At 41.1% G+C, this 22,521-nt stretch overlaps 1 protein-coding gene across 2 annotated transcripts; it reads right to left on the bottom strand.

Moving 5' to 3' along the window:
• Positions 1-1,644: 1,644 nt before the first annotated feature.
• On the bottom strand, positions 1,645-22,270 carry MMRN2 (multimerin 2). 2 transcript variants are annotated; one of them, XM_056350720.1, is made up of 7 exons: positions 21,858-22,270; positions 10,487-10,609; positions 9,154-9,260; positions 7,648-7,716; positions 6,323-6,496; positions 3,175-5,082; positions 1,645-2,149 (listed from the first exon to the last, which is right to left on the bottom strand). In XM_056350720.1, the coding sequence occupies exons 1-7, from the start codon at positions 22,139-22,141 to the stop codon at positions 1,761-1,763; spliced, it is 3,054 nt and encodes a 1,017-aa protein (XP_056206695.1). In that variant the 5' UTR covers positions 22,142-22,270; the 3' UTR covers positions 1,645-1,760. The 2 variants fall into 2 exon arrangements, with proteins under 2 accessions (XP_056206695.1, XP_056206696.1); XM_056350721.1 differs by lacking the exon at positions 6,323-6,496.
• Positions 22,271-22,521: the final 251 nt, after the last annotated feature.

The following is a 22,521-nucleotide window of genomic DNA, read 5'->3' on the forward strand; positions in this document are numbered from 1 at the left end:
GGGTCCACCCCAGTATAGTATCTTTATACTCAAAGAACCCAGTCTTACAATGTGATGCTTTTCTTCCTTTTTCACATTTTACCTCTTGAATTTTTTCTTCTTTTTCTTCACTCATATTTGAGCAGTCTGTGGGATAGAAGAAGACACTGAGCTTGTGGGCACTTTGTGCTGCCTGCCACAGAGCAGTGCAAGATGTGGCTTCATGCTAGATGAATGGGGAGACCTGGCCCGTTAATCTCATACGAAAATCAGCACTTGTTAGGAGTAGATGTGAGATCATTTTTAGTTGTTTGCTTTGTTGGATTTTTCAGGATGGAGAAGAACAATCTTTTCAGCAAATCAGTAGCTGAAACTGCTTTGTAGCTATTTCAGAGGATGCATGTTGTCTGCTTGTCAAGGTGATGTCTTAAGTGCAATCTGTATTTGTACCGATGTGGTTTATTAACAAATTTGTAGTTTAGTGTTGATTAGAATACAGGTAGGTGGGGAGAAAACCCCTTCATGGCAGGATAGATTTTTGTTAGAAAATGCTACCTTAAAAGGGCATAAAATACATGATAAGAATTTACCTCTTTAATCAAAAACATTTGGAATTTTAAATGTATTTAACTTTGGCAAATTTGTTTTAATTTTTTTTTTGTAAAGCATGAGGATAGACAAGTACACCATAGTAATTTAACTTCTTTAAAATTAAAGCTTTGGGATATTTTATTTGACAGAAGAAAAGTTCAGGACATGACCAGACATTGAGATTTTGGAAGTTCAAAAATACTCTGCAGTTCAGATTTGGTTTTGTTTTGTTTTGCAGTACTGTTTTGATTTACTCTAATTATAAATTTATTTTATAGTCAACAATGACAGCAGACCAATGAGCTTGCCTTTTTGCTGTAAGTTTTATTTGCTTGCTTGGTTTTACCCATTTACCGAATGCTGAACTCTGGTCTGAAGGTCACAATATTCTTTAGGGTTATCTTTGAAAATAAACTGCATTTTCACCAATATTTTTTGAATGTTGTAGACATTTTCCTAAAGTCTAAACGTGTAGACGTAATTTGTCTTAACAATATTACATTACTATTAAATTTTTGTGGTGTGGTTGAAGTACAACATAGGCTCAGAAGCAAAAAGACCAGGCCATTTCTAAGATCCTTGCTTACAAGTACTAGCATAGGGTGCATCTTACTGGGTTCGATCGATCTCTTCCAGTGTTCGTGTTGTGCACACGCTGGAGTGAGTTGCAGGAGTTTACAAGACAGACTGTGAGTGCCTGTGGTCCACAGAGAGCTAAAAGGTAAAATTGTCCTGAGTTCTTGGGTTTAAGCTACTATTTACAAAATGTGAAAGTTCATATATACAGTCCTTCCTAAAATCTTTTCCATGCCAGTGGTGGGGGTATTTGCCATGGAAGGATACTCTTTTGCCAGGGGAAATGGGAAATTATTTACGTTATAAGTGAAGAAAGTCCCACAGAACAGTTTTTCTAATTAGGTACAATTTCTCACAATGGAAAGATTTGGGAACGTGCATACTGATGCATTTGGAGTCCAAACCATTGGGTTACCACTTGAAAGACAATCCCATTGCTGCTCATAAGCAACTAATCAAAAGCCAAACACTTCCAGAAAAGAAGCATGAAGACAAATCTAGGGTAGTGCTATGTTTAAACACATGCAGTAGGATTGAATACATCACAGATGAAGCAATAGTGAATTGATCCATTGTATCTATGGAAAGATATCAGTAAAACAAAATGTCACTATTCAAGTTTTAAATAGTAGGAATCCACCCATCGTTGTCCCAGGTGGGCTCCGTTTTGCTACGGAGCCCTGCAGCAATTCAAAGCATACTTTCTCTCCCTTCTCCATTTCTGCCATAGCAAAAGTAGTCATGGTGTTTCCATCTGGTGCTTTCCTTTGACTACTTGAGAGAGTTCTTTTGTACCCACGGCTAAAGGACAGCTGTCCTACTGCTGGTCCCGAACTAAACTCCACAGAGATGACAAACAGGTAGACACCTTTATGTGGTGCTTTAAAGTAGCCATGTTCAGGGAAATAGCTGTTTCCATAATTGAGGTAAGTTTCATTAAACCTCAGAGTTTTTTGTTTATCCTTTCCTTCTGAGAATCCCACGTGGAATGCCACCAATGAATCTGAAAAAGAAAGAGGAACAGGATTTTAGCAGCGAGCATTCTTCTTTTCCCAGGATTCAGGGCTTCAACTTATGTCCCACCTTATCAGGCCTGATTTCTGGAATGCTTCTTTGTAGAGCTAAAGACTTGAAATGGGTATGTGCCTGGGATTCGGTCAAATGATTCCCTGGAAATACCTGAACGACTGCTCTTGGAAAGTATAAAGTTGAGACCACCCAGGAAAAAGAGAAGTAGCACTTTTTGCTGTCTTAAAAATAAATTAGTTTGAAATACATTCTCTGCTTATTCAGTCTTATTCAGTTCTCTGCTTATTCAGTTCTGCAGCACAGATGCCTGAAAGGGCTGGTTTTTGCTCTGTCTGTAACAGTGGCTACAATCATAAAACCCAATGCTAAAACTGCGATGGCTGTAATTACCAGGCAGGTGCTTATGGCCACATGTTTAGTGGGAAAGGGAAACGGCCAGTCACCGTGAAGTATGAGCTGAAAACTTGTCTCTGAAGCTTAGCTGTAAGAGAGAGTGTTCACTCTGGCAGGTCCTCCCTGTTCCACTGGTGCAAATTATAGCAGTTCATGTAATGTATCTGTCTGCGTTAGAAAAGATTTGGGGCTTTGAGTATGCTCCTTCCAGACTCAAGTAACAGAGAAGTCAAGACCGGGAAGCCTAGCACCCTGTCAGCTTCAAAAGAGAAAACTGCTACTGTATTAACATGAGCATCTACAAACAAAATTTGTGTTCTAAACATCTGAAGCTCAATTAGTTCAAGGCCAATTTCCCAGCAGCTATAATGGGTGTAATTTTATTGGCCTCAAGCAAAGTGCAGCAGTGCATCGACTTGGTTCTCACTCGGAACTGCTGATTTTGATGGAGAGGGGAGGATGTAAATAACGTCAGCATTTCTCCTTCCAGCATCCCACAAGATACCTGACAGGTCTCACAGCTAATACGCTCTGTGTTTGAAACTTGGAGCAGGGCCCAGAAAGAAACCAGACCTGCACATGAACAAGTAAAAGAAAAGAACACACCTTTTTCCAAAAGCTCTGTCTGCACTGTATTTCTTCCACTTATCACTTGGGTATTTTCTCTGTGCTTCTCAGGCTTTTTCTTGTCTCTTTGCTTGCCTTGACCTTTCTGTTGCCTTCTCCCCTTTCTGGTCAGCATTGACTGAATCTTTGTAACATCCAGACTTACATTTGAGGCAACTAATTCTTCGTTGCTTCCAAATAGTTTTTTAAAAATTAGCAGATGTTCCTCCAGCTTCTGCTTGATGGTTGCGAAGTCTGCTGAGAGAATTTCCACAGAAATGTTGAGTGGCTCAATTACATTTGCTATTGTATGATTGCAGCAGAGATTCATGTCATTTCTGGATTCATGCCTCTTGATTGCCAGGCTCAGGTGTTTGATATCATTCTTCAGAGTCATGATATCATGATAAGCTGAGCTATCCAAGTCATCTTTGGCAGCTTCATAGTTAGGTTCCATATGTTCTACGATGCTGCGTTGACTACTAGCTTCATCTGGAGTGGAGGATGTTTGCATTTCTTCTTTGGGATGCATGGGAGATGTACGAGCATCGTGTTTTTTCTGTTGACCTCTCTCCAACAGGTGAAAACTCTTTATAAGAGATTCTAAAGTCACGTTTTGTTCTTGGAGTTTATCTGAGATGTGTCTGAGAGATTCTTGCAGCTGAAATACTGATGATATTAGGATACTAGGATCTTCTTCAAACAAGACTTCCATAAATTCTTCTCCCAGTAAAGCCTCCAGTGCTGCTTCGTGCCGCATGGCATCTTCTAAAAGTGAGCCAAAAGAACTGTTGAGAAATTTGATGTGTTGATGAATTTCTTCATCTTTCTTCTTCAAGAAGCCTATGTCTTCTGAAAAAGCCGTGACTTGCGACTGAAGCTGTCTGTTTTCTTCTTGACGGAGATTAAGGGACTGATGGATAGATGGAAAAGCTGAGGAGAGCTCTTCAATTTCATTCCTCAAGAGATCTCTGAATACTGACTCTAATTGCTTCATATCCTTTAAGTTTGATTGGGTGCCTTCAAGGGAATAAGTGATATTCTTTAAATCTTCCTCCAGTACGTCAGTGTCAGAAGATAATCTCTGGCAATTACATTCCTCCATGTACCTCAACAGATCTGAATAGTTTTCCCGAAGATTTGAGAGAGTATAGTTGAGCTCTGCTATCTGCCTTTCCATTGCTGCTTTGTTTTCTTCCATAATAAGTGATTTCTCCATTAAAGTTATTGTAAGATCTTCTGGCCTATACTTTGAGATATTTTTTTTTAACTCTTTAAACCATCTCTCTAAAACTGCAATGTTCTGAAAGGCCACATCTGACTCCATGTAAAGTTCTTTAAGCTGCTTTGCATGCCCTGTCAGAATGTCGTTTATTTGTCTGATGGTTAAATGGGTATTTTCATCTTTGGGACCATGATGCGAGGAGAGTTCCGTTAAATTTTTTTTCAAAATCTCAAATTTATTTTCAAGATTGTTTTGTTCTTGTTTCACATTTGCTATGCTGTTGTTCAAAGATACAAAATGAGACTGCTGTATCTTATGAAACTTCTTGAGCTTTGCGTCAGTATCTGCCTTGATCGTGGTGAGATTATCGTGGGTACTGGCCTGCTGCATTTGCAATTGGTTCTCTATATCTCTTTTCAACTGATCGACTTTCACGATGTTTTCTTGGACTTTTGATTCAAACTTAGTTCCCAGCTCCTGGAATTCCTTCTTGGGCACAGTGCTCTCTTGGAATCTTTCTATGCTTTTCTTGTTGACTTGCACGTCATGGGACAGGTTTCTTACCATGGTCGAGAGGTTCTGTAAGCTTCTGTTGAAGCTTGCCCACATTGGGTTAAAATGTTTCCTTAGAAAATTCTCCACGTGGGGAAACAAAACTTGCTGCAGAAGCCTTTCCTGTAGATCTGTTAACACCGTTGAAAAAAAATAAATTTCATTAAATTTAAATTCTGCTTTCGGAACACATCTTGGTGTTGCCAGAGTAAGTCAAGTATGTATTTTTCTATAGTAACTGCCATATTACTCCCCAGAATCTGACCGCATGATAAATTTTGACAATTACAAAAATAGCCTAATTTTAAATCAAGGTTACTGTGAAGCACATTGTGTCTTTGAGTCTGCAGGCAATAACTTAAATATGTATTGACAGCCCTGTAAGTCATAAAAAATACTGCATTTTGAAGCCCCCTGGACAAGCAGTTTTGTAAGTGGCTATAACTGCCCGTTTTCACAACAGTTCTTAGCTAGTAGGCTCCTGCTTATTTGGCTGTCTCATAATGTTGTTCTTGTTCTGATGCTTCTACTTCACAAAGTTATACAGCATCTTAACAGCTGAATAAGTAAACCAGAACCAAGTCACTTGAAAAATCTGTGAAGTATCTCTGTACTAGGTAGGAGTTTTAATAAGGTTTGATTTCTGTCTTTAATGTTCAAACTTGAATGCCTGCAAGTTCACTGAGGACAACAGTTTGTATCCCTGGCAGCGCTCAAGGCTGGGCTGGACGGGCCTTTGGGCAACCTGCTCTGGCGGAAGGTGTCCCTGCCCGTGGCAGGGGGCTTGGAGCTAGATGATGATTAAGGTCCCTTCCAACCCAAACCATTTTCTGATGATTAGAACATGTTTTTTGTGAGACAGTGGCTCACATTAGTAGCTCAAATTCAGTAGCCTTGTTTTTTTCCCACTCCTGTATATGGTGGGAATAATGTTCCAGGAATGGGTTGAATGTTATCGGGTTTTTTTACATACACCAGTCCAGTATTCCTCCCCTCGGAGTATACGGCATGAGTATGAAAAAAGAACAAAACCCAAATCTAAACTCTACATCCCCATGGAAGAGAAGAAGCCATAGAAGCAGAATAGTAAGCTAACAGATTTTAAGTATGAGCAACCTCTTTATTCTGTTGTTAAGGCATATTCTGAAAAGTACAAAGGAATCTGCCTTCCATTGCATTTCCCTTTTCAAGTTACTCTTTAATTAGGTTCATTCATTTGTATTGGAATTGCAGCCGTATTTTTTTCTTTCTTTAGAAGCAACCAGCAGACCAAGGACTATCAGGGTATTTCTGTTTTCAAGTTTTCTTTCTGATCTGCGTGGTTGTACAGGGCCTATTGGCAGGCTGATAATTCTGGGTCAGACCTCTCACCTGAATTGCTCTGGTTCACTTCTAACATCATGCTTGTACCGTTGTTTTCAAATATTCTCTGTAAGTCACCTAAGTTGCTGACTGCTTGATGAATATCACTTTGAAGATCATCCAGTAAAGCCTCATGATTTTGAATGACTTCCAACATTTCTCTTGATTCCACTGATGTTGACACTAATCACAAGATTAAAAAAACAAAATCATGCAATGGAGTGCAGCGACCAGGTGACAGGTATTCCTACAAGATCTCTGAGAACACCTGTGTGCTTTTTGCTCTGAAAATTTTGCACTGACAGGAGGTTTGTTGTTTTATAGCACCTTAACTCATGGTTTCCTTGCAAAGAGTTTTTTCAACAGTGATGAAAACCAAATATATTTAAATATTAACAGAAGGAACTTCAGCCACAGTAGCCATGATGGCAGTAAAATGCTCTTCACTTAAAATCTCCCCATGCCACAAAAATATTCTGGAATAATGACTCCTTTCCAAGCCATTGACTTAAAGGGTAGCAAGGTTTACCAACCCAAAATAAAAGGAGAAGATGAAAGAGCAATTGAGAAGTTCCACTAAGCATACACATTAAGCATAGAGTGCCAGTGTCATAGCTGAGAGCTGCAGAAAGTGGTATATCCCAACTGTGCCATCCTGGGGGCCTTTCGCCCCCCAGAGTTACCTTTGACTTTTAAATCTAATGTTTTATAAACTTAAGTCATGTAAAGAAACTGCTTCTTCATTCGGTGTTGAGAGCATAATATAAAGACAACTCTTTCAGAGCTGCAGTACTGCCCTAAAGCCAATTGCTAGAAGATACTTCATAGCACTGCAAGCCATACCGTTTCCCAGAAGGTAAGGAAAGGTCCTTTTTGGATACTTGGAGTGCCTGAGGTACAAATCTATGGTACCTCATAATAAAAAAGCTACTGGGTAGCTGCTCTGAAATAGGATTTTGAGTGGATTGTTTTTCTGGTAGACTTCTAAGCATGTTACGCTTTCCTGTGAATCCTCTTAGTAGAGCAAAGGGTTAAACTTGCATGCCATTGAAGTTTAATGCTCTGTACCAGCTGGCATTCTCACTGGGTATCACTGATGACCAGACCAACTTTGAAACTTTTGCATGCTTTGTCTAGAGCATTCATGTAGTGATACAGCAAAAGCCCTCATTCATGCCAATAAATGTAGTTGTATACAAGCTTTCCCAAATAATGCTTTCACTAGAGATATTGTCCATAGCTTATCATTGTAAAATTGCAGCTAAAAAATCCATCTCTCTCGTCAGTGGCTGAGAGGTAAAAGAGTGGCAAGCAAAGTAACCTCAAGCACATACTGTGGTTTGAGAACTCCTCTTCTTCCTGTTCTTCAGTTTGACTTCCTGGCACCAGAATAAAATTGGCATCTGCAATTGAGATGTAATACATCTGTGAAAATGTTTTGGACAGAAACTACTACAATTTAACAAAGCAACGCAGGGCAATTTCATGTCTAGTATTACTGATGTGGAGGCAGGTTTCTGCATTGCAGGTTTCTTTGGGTAAAGAACACCTTGTCTGGAGAATTCACTTTGCTTGTGGTACAGCATTGGCGTACAACTGCATAAATGCTCGCACTGTGCGGTGGTGGTGGTGTGTTACCTCATGCTGAGTTATTGCTCCTAGGAAATAAGTCTGTGTGTACGTATGCTTGCTTTTCTGGGGGGTCCTATCAAAAGATCTGCAAATTTCTCTTCCTTGTTCCACAGTTATCTGAACATTCTGCTGGCACCGGCTACAGTGAGTGATGCTGTACAAACGAGGAGATAAAGGTGGAGCATTTGGGTTTGGTCAATGAGTATAACGAAGGAGAGACTAGACTAGAAGCACTGCATTTGCTAATATCTTTCCAACGTTATAAATGAAGGTCAGGCCAAGGTATCACCTGGAGATAAATCTACAAATAAAAGCTATCTGCGGGGGAAAAAAAGCTAAACCTTACAGAGATAAAAAGAGACATTCCCACTTTATCTGTGGAGTCTGTAGGTGAGTTAGACATACGTTGTGTGAAAATTTTCACACAGATGTTTGCCTTTTTTGTTTTGATTGCATTAATTGCTATTTTATCCATTTTTATCCATTTAAATTCTTTTTCTGCTTTTGGAGTATTATTTGCTAAATCCTGCCCATGCTGTGAAACACTCCAGTTTTTAAGCGATGTTCCCCTCTCTGACCTAGTAGCTGCACTCACCATTATTCAGCAGTGCAAAGAGTTGTAGTAGTTTATTGTATGTAAAAAGCTATTGCTAGAGCTTCCGTGGAAGTCACAGCCTGGCCTCTGTTCTTGTGTTGTAGAGCTGCTCCCCGCTCTAGGAGCCGGTGTCTGTGCAGACAGGGGAAGCAGAGAGGAGGCAGCAATGCAGGCGGCGGAGTGAACGCTGCCTACCTTGTTTGAACTTGGATGCGTTGTGATTTCCCTAGCCAGATGACTTCATCCTGTAAACTGACCGTAGGGGCATTTCACATACTAGTGTTACTTTCTGATGTCACCAGTTTCTACCTAGAATTAGACGTTCCTAAATGGACTTGTACATCTGACAGCTCCTCCCCCCCCCCCCGCCTCCCCCAGCAAATTAATACCTTTCTCCATGTGTAAAGATTACAAAGATGCTACCAGCAGAAGAATTACAGCTAATTACAGCTACTTCTTCTTTCAGGGTATCCGTGATTGAGGGCATAGCAGATTAAAGAAAGTAAGGCATCAGTTCTCAAAAAGAGGAGAAACAAATAGGCAAACTTTTTTCTTGCCACTGTGACTGGCATTTAGTCTTTAATTCTCATGCTTGTTCCCTGGCTTTCCTTACCACGCTGTTCACAGTCCTTGCCAATAAATCCAGGGCAGCATTTCCACTGTAAAGACTTCAAAACCTTCTGTTTCACTTGATAGACTGGCTTCAGAGCTTTCCTGTACCTGGGGAGTAAGGGTCTGGGCATTAGATTGCAAGTTACAGTCAGCTGGCATCATTCCGACTAGCAGCAGTTTGGTTCCAAGTGTGTCCTAGACAACTAATGCAGAATGCAGTTAAGACATTTGTCATAAACTGTATCACTGCTGCTTAGTAAAACATTTAGGCAGTCCACAGTGATTTATTTTTTTCCCCTACATAAGATTGCTTTTCAGGACTACTGTCTACACCAGGAGGTGTGTACACACTCTTACATGCAGACAGCTTCTAAGTACTATTCAGTGAGCAGGGCTCCAGTGCTCTGCCTCACGCTTGATTGTTCTTTGGTAGAGGTGTTTTTCCAAGTACGTTGACACTGATCTGATGCAAGTCTGAGAAATGTCACAGATGGCAAATTTATGCAACTATCAGTAATGCAACTGCAATGTTTATTGTAATAGAGTCCTTTGCAATCAAGTTTGGATGGAGCTTCAACTTCTGTCATATTCTGATAAGTTGTAGAGAAAGTTTTATTTTTAAACAAACATCCCAAAATGTCACTGGTACCAAGGAAGATACAAATTTGTAAAAACTCCACTAAAATAGTTTGTTTTCTGTTCAAAGAAAGAGGAATTAATTGTATTAACAAATAACAAAAGCATTTTTGCAATCAAGTAACTACATAGATGTGAAAACATACGTGAGTATTAAATATTATTTCACTTCATAAGTGCGTTGTGCCTCAGTGTCTCCCAGCATTAAAAATGTATCAGCCCTGGTACCTTAAGGTACACCGCTGGCTTTCACCAGTACTCCTTGGGCAGCCAGTCCTTCTGAAAGAAGAGTAAGCACTTGGCCAGTTGCCCATCTCTGACTCCTGCCACATAAATGGTTTTACTGATGGCTGCAGGCAGAGATTTTTTTTAACTTATGCATGTGTATTGTGACCTGAAAATCATGGAAAACATGTGGTCCCTGCTTGTGTCTGAACAAGCATGTGAGAAGATTTGAAAAATCACTGAATCACTGTGTAGTCCTGTACTTGATGGCTTAGAAAGGCAGTTGTTCTCCCAGGTTACTGAAATGCCTGATCACCTTAGGTGCATAAGTCAGACCCTGCATCACTTTGGTATTAGGCTGAGCTGATGCTTCAGTTCTTTTTGAAATGTGTCACTAAATACTTTTGAAACTATCATTTAGATACTTCAGAGAAAATTCTGTTTTCTTCAGTGGTTTTATTTAGGATACTTACATGATCTTCTGGCAGTCTGGTGCTCCATTTAGACAGGGCTGTTGGGAATTGATGATGTACTTCTCCTTCATGCAGGCTTCTATGTATGTTACCAGCCGGGACTGCGTGAAGGAGCACCAGTTCCTAGTGGAAGACAGACATGGGAAAGGAATTTGAAGTAGGTCATCTTAAGTCTCTGCTTGTAACAGTGCCAAGGAAGAGTGAAATGCAGAGGGCCCTTCCTTTTTTTTTTTTTTTTTTTTTTTTTTTTCTTTTTTCAGCTTGATGATGAGGAAAATGGAAAATGTTTGCTGGCTTCTCCCTCCACTCCCAGTTCATTTGTTTTCATCTGGGATGTTTATCTCGGTGTGTTACAAAAGGGTTGATTGTCTAAACTTTGATGCATTATAGTTCCATTTCCAGTCCTTTCATTTAGCGGGAGAAATTTCCAATCCATGATAACCTGCAGGTTAATGTCACTTTAAATGTCAAATTGCCTTTCTCAGCATGTTGCCATTTCAGATGCCTAATGACTGACTCATCAGGTTGAGGCAGACTGCTTCTGAAAACTTAATCTGACAAAAACTCCATTAACAATCAATGTCTTCCTAAGTATTACTTCTTCAAGATAATACAGTAACCGGTTGCATTTTATTAGTTAGACTAGCTTTGAAATAATTTCTCCTATCATCTGCAGGAAAATAGCGCTGGAAAAGTGAGGGTTGTTTTCTTGGTTTTCTTGGGTTTTTGCTTTATGCTTCTAGCAAGGACAAGTGAGTTGTACTAGTCTGGTAAATTTTACATGTCAGAATTATATAGGCATCTATTAATCCCAGAGTGTAGGTGAATCTCTTCCTTTTCAAGAGTTTAAAGTCAAGACATGTTGTTTGAAGTTCAATGGTTAAAATCCAAGATCAGAAGTGACATTATCCAAGACCAGAAGTGAGGAGTAATAACTATAATGGGAACAACTGAACTTTAAGCAGTATATTTTTAAGTGGGAACACAGGAACCAAATCTCTGATAATCAGCATATATGGAAAAAATTTGCCTGTCTGAGAGAGTTGCAGAAATATTGGGGAACTGAGTCCTGCCCAAAAGCAGAAGCTGTGGCCATAGGGGCCAGGCAGCCAGGAGAAGGGGAAGAAGCTGCAAAGGAGTTGGAGGCATCAGGCTGGAAAGGGCAGACAGCCTGGGCTAGCTGGGAACACTTCACCAGGCTTGTTGGGACATAAACAGCCTTTTGTGTTCCCCTGTTTTTTAAGGAAAATGTGGTTACGATTTCAGCGGACGCTCATGCAAGCAAAACTCTTCATCTGTTAGAAGCAGGGGCAGGAATCTGCTGGAGCCTGTGGCGCTGGGAGGGCTGCACAGGAAAGCAGGCGGCTGCAGCCTTCGTGGTGATTTCAAGCCAAACCAGCTGTTTCGATGAGCTGTAGTTTTAAGGCCTTTGCAAGTGACTGCGAGAATTTTATCCCATTTATCAATGGGAGCCTTGTTTCCTGTGGGACTGAACCAGAACACAAATTCTCAAATTCTTATTAAATCATTAATCTTCGAGAGTCAAATGCTCTGCTTGTGTCACCGGGCAATTCAGTTGAAGCCACAGACGAACACACGTGCCCTGGCTGATGTCTGTCTCCAAGGTGCCCATAAGTCTGCCAGGCTTTGTAAGGCTGCATTGCTTGTCAGTGGTTGGTTTAAGATGAATATCTCCGAAACAGAGACCCGATTTGCGCCTGTATTTAGGCTGTCCTCTCTCATGTGCCCAGCAAGCCATAAATGGGAGTGGGTTTTCCCCCCTCACATCCTCTGCTTTTTTTTCTGGGGAAATAAGTGACCGGGCACTGCTGCTGTTGGAGTTCGCTGGCATCATTGCTAGGTCTGCCCATGGGATGCCTGCCAGATCCAGGCAGGAGTCTGCATTCACTGTGGAAACCTCCTTTTAAAATAGGCTTTGTTGGCTTTACTGTTTTGTTCTTTCCTAACGAAAACAATCCACACCCCATGAATCATCATCTGGGCTGATTTGTTTTTCCCACCATACACAGCTTCCAACAGGTCCTTTGAGTCATGGAAGCCACACGAATCTAAACCAAATGTTTACATGCATCAACATGTGTGTGAGCAAGAATGGGGCATCGTGTGACTGAGTACTTCAGCTGTGTAGCACATGTCAATGTGCACACACATAATGGAAAACACGAGGATTCCTTTTCAAAACCTGTTAATGTGTTGGAGGTCTCTGGTGGGCTTCTCACTCGTAGAAAGGGGTTATGTTCTATCAGAAATTGAATCGGTGGTTGATCCCAGCTTGGTGCATACTTTGGACAGTTATTAGCATGCAGAATGAATAGCATGAAAAAAAGGGGAATTTGGTATGCTCTCAATAACAACTTCCTTTAACGGTGGGCATATTTCTTTATGTCCATTTTTCTTTAGTGTCTGGTCACTAGTTCTTTCTCGCTTGATCTTAAAAGCTTATTTGTGGAGATGAAGGGCTACATAACTTGAAACCACTAAAAGTTACTGTGGTTAAAATCAAAACATAGTATTAAGTGAAGCTTCCCGAAATTTATTCTTTCATCATATAAGTAAATGAGGCATATCTTTCCCATCTTTAATAAGCTGCCATATAGATACATGTGCCCAAAGAGGAAACTTCTATTGCAGTATTTTTTGCACATCTTGTCAAATGCTTCCTTTAAGGACACTTTGCTATCTGTAACTAAAAATACTCCTTAACTGTATAACCTTGAGGGAAAATATGTCATTCTTGAATGTTAAGTGAAACAATGTAAAGACTGATCTAAAGTTCAGCGAGACATGCAGGAGTTCATCTGCCGGCACCAGTGGCTCTGGATCAGGCTATGAAGTTTCAAAGAGCTGCTGTTTTCACAAACAGCGCTTTATTCAGCTGGTTTCTGAATGCAGCAGCTTTGTGTTCTGCTTCTGCATTTTTCCCCCTCTTTGTAGTTACGTTGCTTCATTCACTAAGTATATAACCAACTTAACACCCTCTGCTTTTATTCTCTTTAATACAGTTTGCTCTTGAATCAAGCTTCTGCTGCCAAGGAGAGAGAGGAGTAGAAAGAAGTTGCTGGTCTGAGCAGAGCAGAAGAGCTTTCTCTCCAGTCTGGGGAATGGTAAAGTTTATCTCATACTGCAAGTTGGAGCAACACTTGAGGGAACCCTAGCAAATCCAGGGCTACAGATGTTTCATTTATTCAGTTACTTTTCCTGTTTTACATTCCAAGCATATTAATCCTTTTTTTAAACCAGAAACAAAGTATCTGAATGATTTTCTTTGATAGACTATGCGTGTGTTTCCTAGGCTTTATTCTAATCTCCTTATTGAATAAAGTCTTCCCGTGTCTATCCTCTTTTGCCTTATTTTGAGGCAAGTGTATTCTTCTGTCTGCAGTTAAATACATCTGATGACAAAGAAGTCTGTATTTAAATAAGATTCAACAAATCTAGGTTAGCTCAAGCTCCTTTTTATTTGAACCTTTAAGATCTTTAAACTAAAAACTGATTTTAAAATTATTTTTTCTTATGTTAGATATTCCTTCTGATTTTACTGAAACACAGGTTCAAGGCTCATGTCCGGCTGTGGCCCCGCACGGCCAGAGGGACGCAGAGGGGCTGGAGCGTGTCCAGAGCCGGGAAGGGGCTGGGGCACCCGTGGGATGGGGGGGGTGGCTGGGGGGGGCTCAGCAGGGACCTCATTGCTGTCTATGACTACCTGAAAGGAGGCTGTAGGCCAGGTGGGTGTTGGTTTCTTCTCGCAAGTAACAAGTGATAGGACAAGAGGACCTTGGCCTCAAGTTGTGTTAGGGGAGGTTTAGGTTGGGTATTAGGAAAAATGTCTTCACAGAAAGGGTGGTCAAGCACTGGAACAGGCTGCCCAGGGAGGTGGTGGAATCACCATTGCTGGAGATGTTTAAAAAATCACATGGATGCAGTGCTTAGGGACAGGGTTTGGTGATGGACTTGGCAGTGCTGGGTGAACAGTTGGACTTAATGATCTCAAAGGTCTTTTCCAACCTAATTGATTCTATGATAGCAAAATGCAGGCAGTTCTACATCTGATTGCAGGATTTGGCTGGACCACCTTATATCATAGCAAACAAAGTAAAACCCACTGAACCAGGAGAATAAAGCGGGATGGCTGGTCTGCAGTAATTATCACTCTGCTTAGATGAATATGGGGTAGTCCCTTTTTTTTCTATACACTGCTATGCCAACAGTTGCAGCATGATAGTCAGTGCGAGGAATGCCCCCCAGGTCAGCTAAGGACTTACATACTTTATTTTTCTTTGTTACATGTTCTCATGATGGGCACTGCAATGCATAATTTCAGACACTTCCTAGGTCAGTGGAATTTTTGCCTAAACAAAAGCTTCAGGATATTGTTTTTCCATAAGTTTTGCTATTCCTTTGGCTATACTAGTACAACTGGGTTGTCCTTCACATCAGTTTCCTTGGGTCTCTATTCGGAAGGAATCCAGTTTCTGTAATTACCTTGAAAGCTCCTGTCCAGCTATTCCTGTGTCTACTGCTGACAGAGTGCAAAACTTTTCAGGTCCATAACACTTTCCTTATTGATGCTGTGCAAAGGGCATCAAATAAGCAATTATTGCTGCTTAAATGGGCTGCAGTAGAGAGGACTATGTTCTTCCAATTTAAACAAGCCACTTTCTATTGACTTCTACAGAATGACTTTTGATTTATACCATTTGAAGCAGAAAACAAGAATGAGGCTTTAACTGTAGAGTAATCTATGTTCTGTTTTTCCCTCAGTGCAAAATTCTCACTGACAAGAAAAAGCAGCCTCAATAAAACAGAGGTAAAATACCACATTTAAATTAATCTAAACTAGGACTGTGCACATCATTTTTAAGACAGACATATCTTTTTGTTTATTGCAGGAGGTGTTCAGCTGTTGAACAAGGTGCTGGCTCTCTGAGGGAGCATGGAATGTATGCCACTGTGTTTTTAATTAGCAGGCAGCAAGTGATCACTGGTGATCTATCAGTGAATTTCCAGCTCTTCCTGAGCAACCAGCAACCCTGTCTTACAATCTCACAGCAGAAACTCTCGTATTTCTCCACCCTTCCCTTAGCATGAGTAGAGGTCCCTCTCAGGCAGGCTCTGGGATCTTCCTGTGACTCGTCCCATGAACCACCCTGGTTGTCACGGGGTTTTAAGCAGTCTGATTGATTTGCAGTTTACCTTAACAAGCTGGGCTGAAAAGAGTGGCAGTGGTAGTTTCAAACAGGTGGATTTCTAGACACTGCTGGAAGCCTTCAGAGCCCTGAGTAATGCTGCCTGAAGACCGCTTCTGTTCCAACAGTGGTGCCAGTTAGTCTGTTATCAGCTGGGACTTGTGCTGCAGAATGTCCTAAAAAATTAGTGCAGTGAAGGCTTTCTGAGAAAATCCAGTCCTTAATCTGGAGCCTTACTGGGAGCAGGAGCTCAAGAAAAAGCAGGCTTGTCTGGGGGCTGAGTTTGAGCCAAATCCAACTGTTGCTACTTCAGGGAAATAAATGCAAAAGGTTTTTCCTCTTCACAAAGCATCCACAGCCATTACTTCATTTATATTATCCTCCCTGTAACAGAAGTTCTACAGCCTGTTCAGAGGGCAGCTTACACTTGGATTTAACCTTTTGATCCCTGCACACGCAAGTTCACCCCTAGTGTAGCACGCTCGCTCCTTTGTCAGACCTTGTCTTCAAGTAGGAATCGCAGCCGGTGGCCACCTGATAGCACAGCTGTGGTGATACCAGCGAGTCCAAAATGCACAGGAAGACCAGCTTCCCAGGTGCCACCCGCTCCGGGCGCAGGTGATGTGCACCAGGGTTTGCCCTAATCACGTTTTGGGCCTGCGTGTAATTTTGCTGAGTGCTGGCTACCAATCACTCATTCAAGGGGTGCTGGCCCGTGCAAGTGGGACGGCTTTGGATCCACGTGGTGGTAGTGCCGATGGTGGTTCTGTGGCTATGCTGAAATATGTGGTCCCTTGTTACCTGCTGAAAGAATGAATTGCTGCAGCTCACACTAAGGAGCAGTGAAGTAAAACAATCCTGTGGGCACAGTGTTCGATGACTCCTGCATCGCATGCAGTGAAGCTGTGTGTCATTTGCATCAAACATGCTAATGGAGAGCCATTCCGCCTGCAGCTGTGCAGCTCAGCAAGAGCCAAATATCAGAGAATTTCCTAAAGTTCTGAAAGGAGCCAAGTACCTAACTTTGGTAGGAAACTGTTGCTTCTGTTAATGAACTTGGCACTGCAAAAGCTATTGTTGAGCACTCAATGGCCATTCCACTAGATTGCAGGATATCAGGGGCTGAAGATCACATTTAGCTCATTTCATCCAAATCTGCTTTATTTTAAGCGTATGTGCTATGCCCCTTTGTTGGGAAATTTCAGTATCCCATAGGCTTCTTGAGAAAGTCCCTGTCTAATTTTGAAGCGATAGATGAGTCAGTGTGAAACTGGTCTTTATTAAAGCAATAGATGTTTTCCTGTAAAAGCGGACAAAAAAAATATGCTATTAAGATTGAGCATTGTTCTGACTTTCCTTAGAGTAAGACTGATTGGGGTTTCCTCTGCTTGTCTGCACTTCAGAGGATAGTTGTTCTGTATTTTGACACCCTGGGTAATCACAAAGAGAGTCCTGCTTCTTTGTGGCTGTCTTGGTGCTAAATTAGAGGAAGAGGTGAGTGTTTCATTGAGATAACAGCACACCTGGCTGACATCAGAAAGCCTTCCTCTAATCAAGGGTGACTTCACAGAATCGTGTGTCCAAACCTCGAAATATGTTAATGCAATTAAGGATTTACTTATGCTGAAGACCTCTGCCTTTCCTACTTGTAGTTCAGGTAGTGGAGTCTGGGGAATTTTTTGCTTTTGTTTTTTCATTTTTTTTCAGATACATTGTAATTTTAAGAAAAATTCCAATAGATGACAGGCAGAGTGTGTGTTTGTGGGTTAAAGAGAAAAAAGAAAATCTAAATCACCTATCCAATTGGAGGGCAAATCCAAAACAGGGGCTACTTGGCAATGATTGCACTTTTGGAGAGAGAGGGACGTTCTGTGAGACTTTGCCACAGATGGGGAAACCAGCTTTAGTTGCTCTGCTGCTTCCCATTTTATCACCACAGTCCATTTCTCCCTTACTGGGTTAGCCTTCTGTTTGGGGACCAACTCTGTCTGTGTGGTTACTGAGGGGAGGAAGTTAAAAATAACCTCTGCTTTTTCCTAGGATTATTTTTAACCTGGAATGCTTAAGTGATCTGGTTTACAGTGTTGCTTGACAGACAGGATAGGCCAACTGAGGGTACAGGCAGCTTTGGGCTTTGCTGTCAGAGCTAGCATGTGATGGGATTGCATCTTTTAGATGCTTCATTTATCTTTTTTTTTTTTTTTTAATTAAATATGAACGCAAGTACATGAAACCTGAGTTGTTAGCCTGACTGTTGTTGATGCTGTGGGCACGTGGATTACATTAAGGCCAGCTGGCTGCAGTTCTGCTCAGCACTGAGAAAAGATAGGAAGGAGCCTTGGGGTACACTGCTCCACTAATGGTGCTTCAGTGCATTGCCTGATTTGAGAAAAACCTGTTTATAGGGAGAGAAAATAAGCCCTTCTGAGTGTAACTACAGTAGAGGTCTTTCCATAGATCTCTGATCAACAGAGGTAAGTTCATGGCAAGGGTATGGAGAAGATAGCATGTTCTTCCCAGGGTCAGGGAATCTTTCCTTTCAAAGGCTGGGTCACCATGTTCCTGGCTCCCATGCAGCTGTGTGGAGAAGGACATGCGTGTCCAGTTCTGTCTGCCCAGGTCTGAATTGTAGAACCTAAGGGAGGGCATGCAGCTGTATACTTACATGGCCCTCTCCTTCAGCTGCAGCTCCCCTGAGGTTGGCTCAGCACCATGCCTTGCTCAGGCACGCGTCATTACCAAGTGTTTGGTAGAAGCGGCTCTAAAGAAAGAAAAATCTCCAAGGTGGCTTGTCAGTTCAGGGCAAGTTTTCACGAGCTATCAGGTGTGTCATCCATATAGCGATTGTCAGGCTAACAACAGTGGTGTATTGTCTCATTGATGTATTTAATTATCCCTTTCAATATGACTTGTGATCAGACAGCATTTGAATCTGTTCCAATAGTGGTGACTATTAGAGTAGGGAATGAGCTAATGCAAGCTCTTATTTGATATTTACTGGGTCACTTGTAGAACTTCCACATATCTGGTCATAGCCCAGGCAGCTTTTCAAGCCTCATTTTAGCTGCCTGTATCCATACGCAGGAAATCCACCAGTAACAGCAGAGTCTTCCTATGAAGTTTTGCATTAGGCATCTGTTTTATATAGGAAATGAAGAGTGAAAATGTATTTATTTTGGGTATTATGCATTGAGTATTTATGAAATCCAGAACCTGTTTTTACTGTTCTTACCCTTTATCTTCCATTGCTAAAACAAATGCTAATATAGTCCAGCCGTTTCACAGTACAGGTCTCTTCATATACTCGTGCTTTCATTTCCCTTTTTAATTCTGCTGACAGTTTGTGTACACATGGATCCATTTACCTCAACCATAGAATAAACTATCTAAAGTCAAACCAAGCAGCTCATATGAGGGCACAGTTGCTGGGGAGAAAAGAATAAAAGATGATTTCGCTGGGAAAATTGGCCTCTTGATAGTTTTGATTTTGTAAGTAACATGTACAAGCACTTGTCCGCTTTGAATACGCAGGGCTTCAGCTGTTTGCTCAGATACAAACAGCTGAGATACCAAACAGTTACCTAGGTTTTCCTCTAAAGAAAAGTTGGAACAACTTTATTATCTCTTTTTAAAAAGGTCACCTAAAGACGAGTGTCTTCTTGCTGATTTTCTTGTCAGAAGAATCCTGTTATTGTGAGATGAATTCATTAGTAAAGTACCATATCCAAGCTGGGATCTAATGAGTCATTTCACTTTACATGTTGAAACAAAAACCAGAGGAATCTGTCTGACTAATTGCCCTGGGTATATTAGTCATGATGTCTCAGTTATTCAGATAACTGCACTAAGAAAAATAATACTATAATTTTTTTTAGAAAAATCTTTCGTTATTTTGTAACAGCCACTGCTCCTAATACACAAGAAAAATAGCAAGAGGTTGGAAAAAACCCACATCATTTTTGTTAGATAGTTATGAGAGTCAAAACTTTATCTCACAGACAAAGTTACCATTGATTTTGTTTGGGTTTTTTCCAAGTTCTGAAAACAAAGTGTTTCTGTATTTCAAAAGCAAACTGTAAGTGGGACATAGTTTTGGTAGAAAATTCTTGTTTATGAGCCTGGGCTTTTTTTATGGCATGTCTTTATCTCCCTATATCTCTTAATTCCTGATTAAATCCTGCTTTTCTTCTTGCTCTGCGCTTTAGAGGTAGAAGCCCAGTTCCTCTATGTTTTTTTCCAGGGTATGTGTCACACTTATAGGGAGGAAATACCAGATTGATGACAACTTCTTGTCTATGCATAGCAGCGTACTCCAGCTATGAGCACCTGACATGCATTTGAGAAATTTAGGATCTGAAAAAGTACATTGCTTCAACTCCTTGAATTTTTAGAATTTCAAATGCGCTTACAAGGGGAACTGTGCTGTCTCTTCTTGTTCACACTCTTTCACCTCACTTTTGGACATAATTCCTTTCAAAGTGCCAGATTTCTTTCGTAAGATGGATCACCTTCCTGGGCTTGTGTGCACTATAAATGTGACAGCTCTAGCAAAAGAACATACACCTTAAAGCTACAGCCAGGCTAGATTTTGATTGCCTGTAGTCATCAACATAGCTTTATAATTGGGAAGAACTCTATGATTTGACTCATTATGCAACTGTCTCCATAAAAGGAGGAAGTATTTATCTTCTTGGGAGGAAATTAGGATGAGTAATAGCTAGTGCTGAACAAAGTTACATAGCAAAGGAAGAAATCCCTATTAGGACAGTGTATTACAGCATCTTGCTGACCCATATATACACTTTTTTTACACTGCTAAATGTGCATAGTATTTATAGTTTTCAGAATGCTTTTGGCATTTCACCAGCAATCAAATGATTACCACCACCTTGCAGTATAATGTGGCAGTCCACAGTACCACTTAGGCTTTGTGTTCCTTCCTCTGATGGTGTCTGAAATGCATTAACCAGGAGTTGGTGAATTAACAGGGCATGTCATTATCAAACACTAGCCATCAGGCAACTGGAAGTCAACGCTTACAGGCTTTAGAAAATTACTTAAGGTTAATGGTGGGAGGTACAGATTTGTGGGAAGGTGTGGTATGAAGCACAGCAGGGTTTTAGTACACTCACCATGCTGCATGCAGAAGGGAGGCCCTAATTTTACACATAGGTGAGAGTAGAAACAATTTTGCATACTACAGTTTGCATGGAAGGGAAGCATGACATGAGCAAGGTTTTGTAGTCTCTTTCCATCTCCCTTTTTCCCTTTCCTCAAGAGCATTTAAAGGGAAAAATACCAGGGCATCCTAAAGCACTGAGCTGTGAACAGCACTCACTGTGCTGCTGTTTCAGCTCTCCCAAACAGGGCTCTGCAGTACCCATCCATCAGGGCTATAAAAAATTCATTCACTGTCCTGCTTGGTTTTCATCTATTTTAAACATTTAGAGACCTACTTATGTGCCCTGTAAAACTTACAAAAAATCATAGTGTTTAGAAATCTTTCTAGTGAAGTACATGCCTTTTCCATTCAGCATGGCTACTTTTGTGCTGTAGATTGCCCCGAGAAACATTTCATGGTCATGAAAACCTTTTGTGGGGGTTGAATTTGTAGTCATTTTCATGCTTATTTATTATTCTTTACTCTCTTATATTTATTCTTCACTGTTTTTATTTTGCTAACATCCTGCTGTTCTCTTTCTCTCTCTATTTCCAAGGCCCGAGTCTTTAGCCAAGCACATGCCGACGATGGGCAAAGGTTGCCATGATCAGCAAAAATAATCAGCATTAATTTGTGATGAGAAAAAGTTAGTAAATGTTTTTTCTCCAGTTCTGCTTTGCCAGAAATAGCATTTGTTTTATGGTGCTACAGCAGAACTGGAAGGCTTTGCATCTGCCAGGTGTGTCCAAACCCCTAACCCTGTTTTGCCATCTCGGACTAGGTAGAGAGCCAGTCCCATCTGTGCTTTCATCCTCCACAAGCAATTTCTGTTTCTGTAGTTAAAACATTTAAACCTCTCCTTGGATATAGACTGATCCCTAAAATCTAATGTATTTTAAAGAGAAACTTCTATTGAAAATGGTCATTTGTCAACAGGATACAAAGGGTACCAGACAGGATCACACAATTGTTACATGTAAGACAGACACATTGGGGTACTTACCCGTTTCGAGACTGTGAGCTTGCAGCTTCAAAATCCTCTCTCTCTTCTTGATGTGGGGAGGTCACACTTGAAGGGTAATCTTGAATATTCTCCCTGAGCCCTTCTGCCTCCCAATAACCTTGTTCCTCGTGTGACAGAGGAGTCCTCTGGGGGTATACAGAGGTCTCGTAAATTTGTGGCTTTGAGCTGTGCACTGAACCATCGTGATATCCATGATGGTCCGAGTGTCTGGCCAGCTTTGCCAGTCCTATTGTATTACAGAGGAACAAAAGTTTCACTAGCATTGTGGGTTTCTTCCCACCTAGTTACACCTGTCTCTTGTTCTCTTCTCTGAAGCACAGCCTGGATTAATTCAGGAATGCCCCGGCAACATTCTTTAACTGGAAAGTTGGAAGAAGGAAGGGGGGGGAAAAAAGTTTAACAAAGAGCGGAAAAAGCTTTCGACCCTCCCAGCTACTGTGGAAACGTCCGTGGCTATTGAACAATGTGAGTCTGGTTCCTGTGTGGGGCTCTAGCGTCTCCAACAGAGGCGGGGGGAAAACGGTGGTAGGAATATAGCTTATTCAAGGAACTTCTGAGCTTGGCTGCCTTCTAAACTTATCTGTGGACAGGAACTTGGCTTTTATCAACTGCCTTCTCCCTCAGGCACAGGAAAAGGATGTTA

The sequence above is a fragment of the Falco biarmicus genome, chromosome 9 (genome assembly GCF_023638135.1).
Source record: "Falco biarmicus isolate bFalBia1 chromosome 9, bFalBia1.pri, whole genome shotgun sequence".
NCBI classification, from domain to species: Eukaryota; Metazoa; Chordata; class Aves; order Falconiformes; family Falconidae; genus Falco; species Falco biarmicus.

Coding starts and splice junctions, on each gene's coding strand:
- MMRN2 (XM_056350720.1), bottom strand. CDS start 22,141: ATGCTAGTGAAACTTTTGTTCCTCTGTAATACAATAGGACTGGCAAAG. Junction 10,610..21,857: donor AGCTCACAGTCTCGAAACGG/GTAAGTACCCCA, acceptor GTCTTCCACTAG/GAACTGGTGCTCCTTCACGC. Junction 7,717..9,153: donor CAAGGACTGTGAACAGCGTG/GTAAGGAAAGCC, acceptor TCTCAATTGCAG/ATGCCAATTTTATTCTGGTG.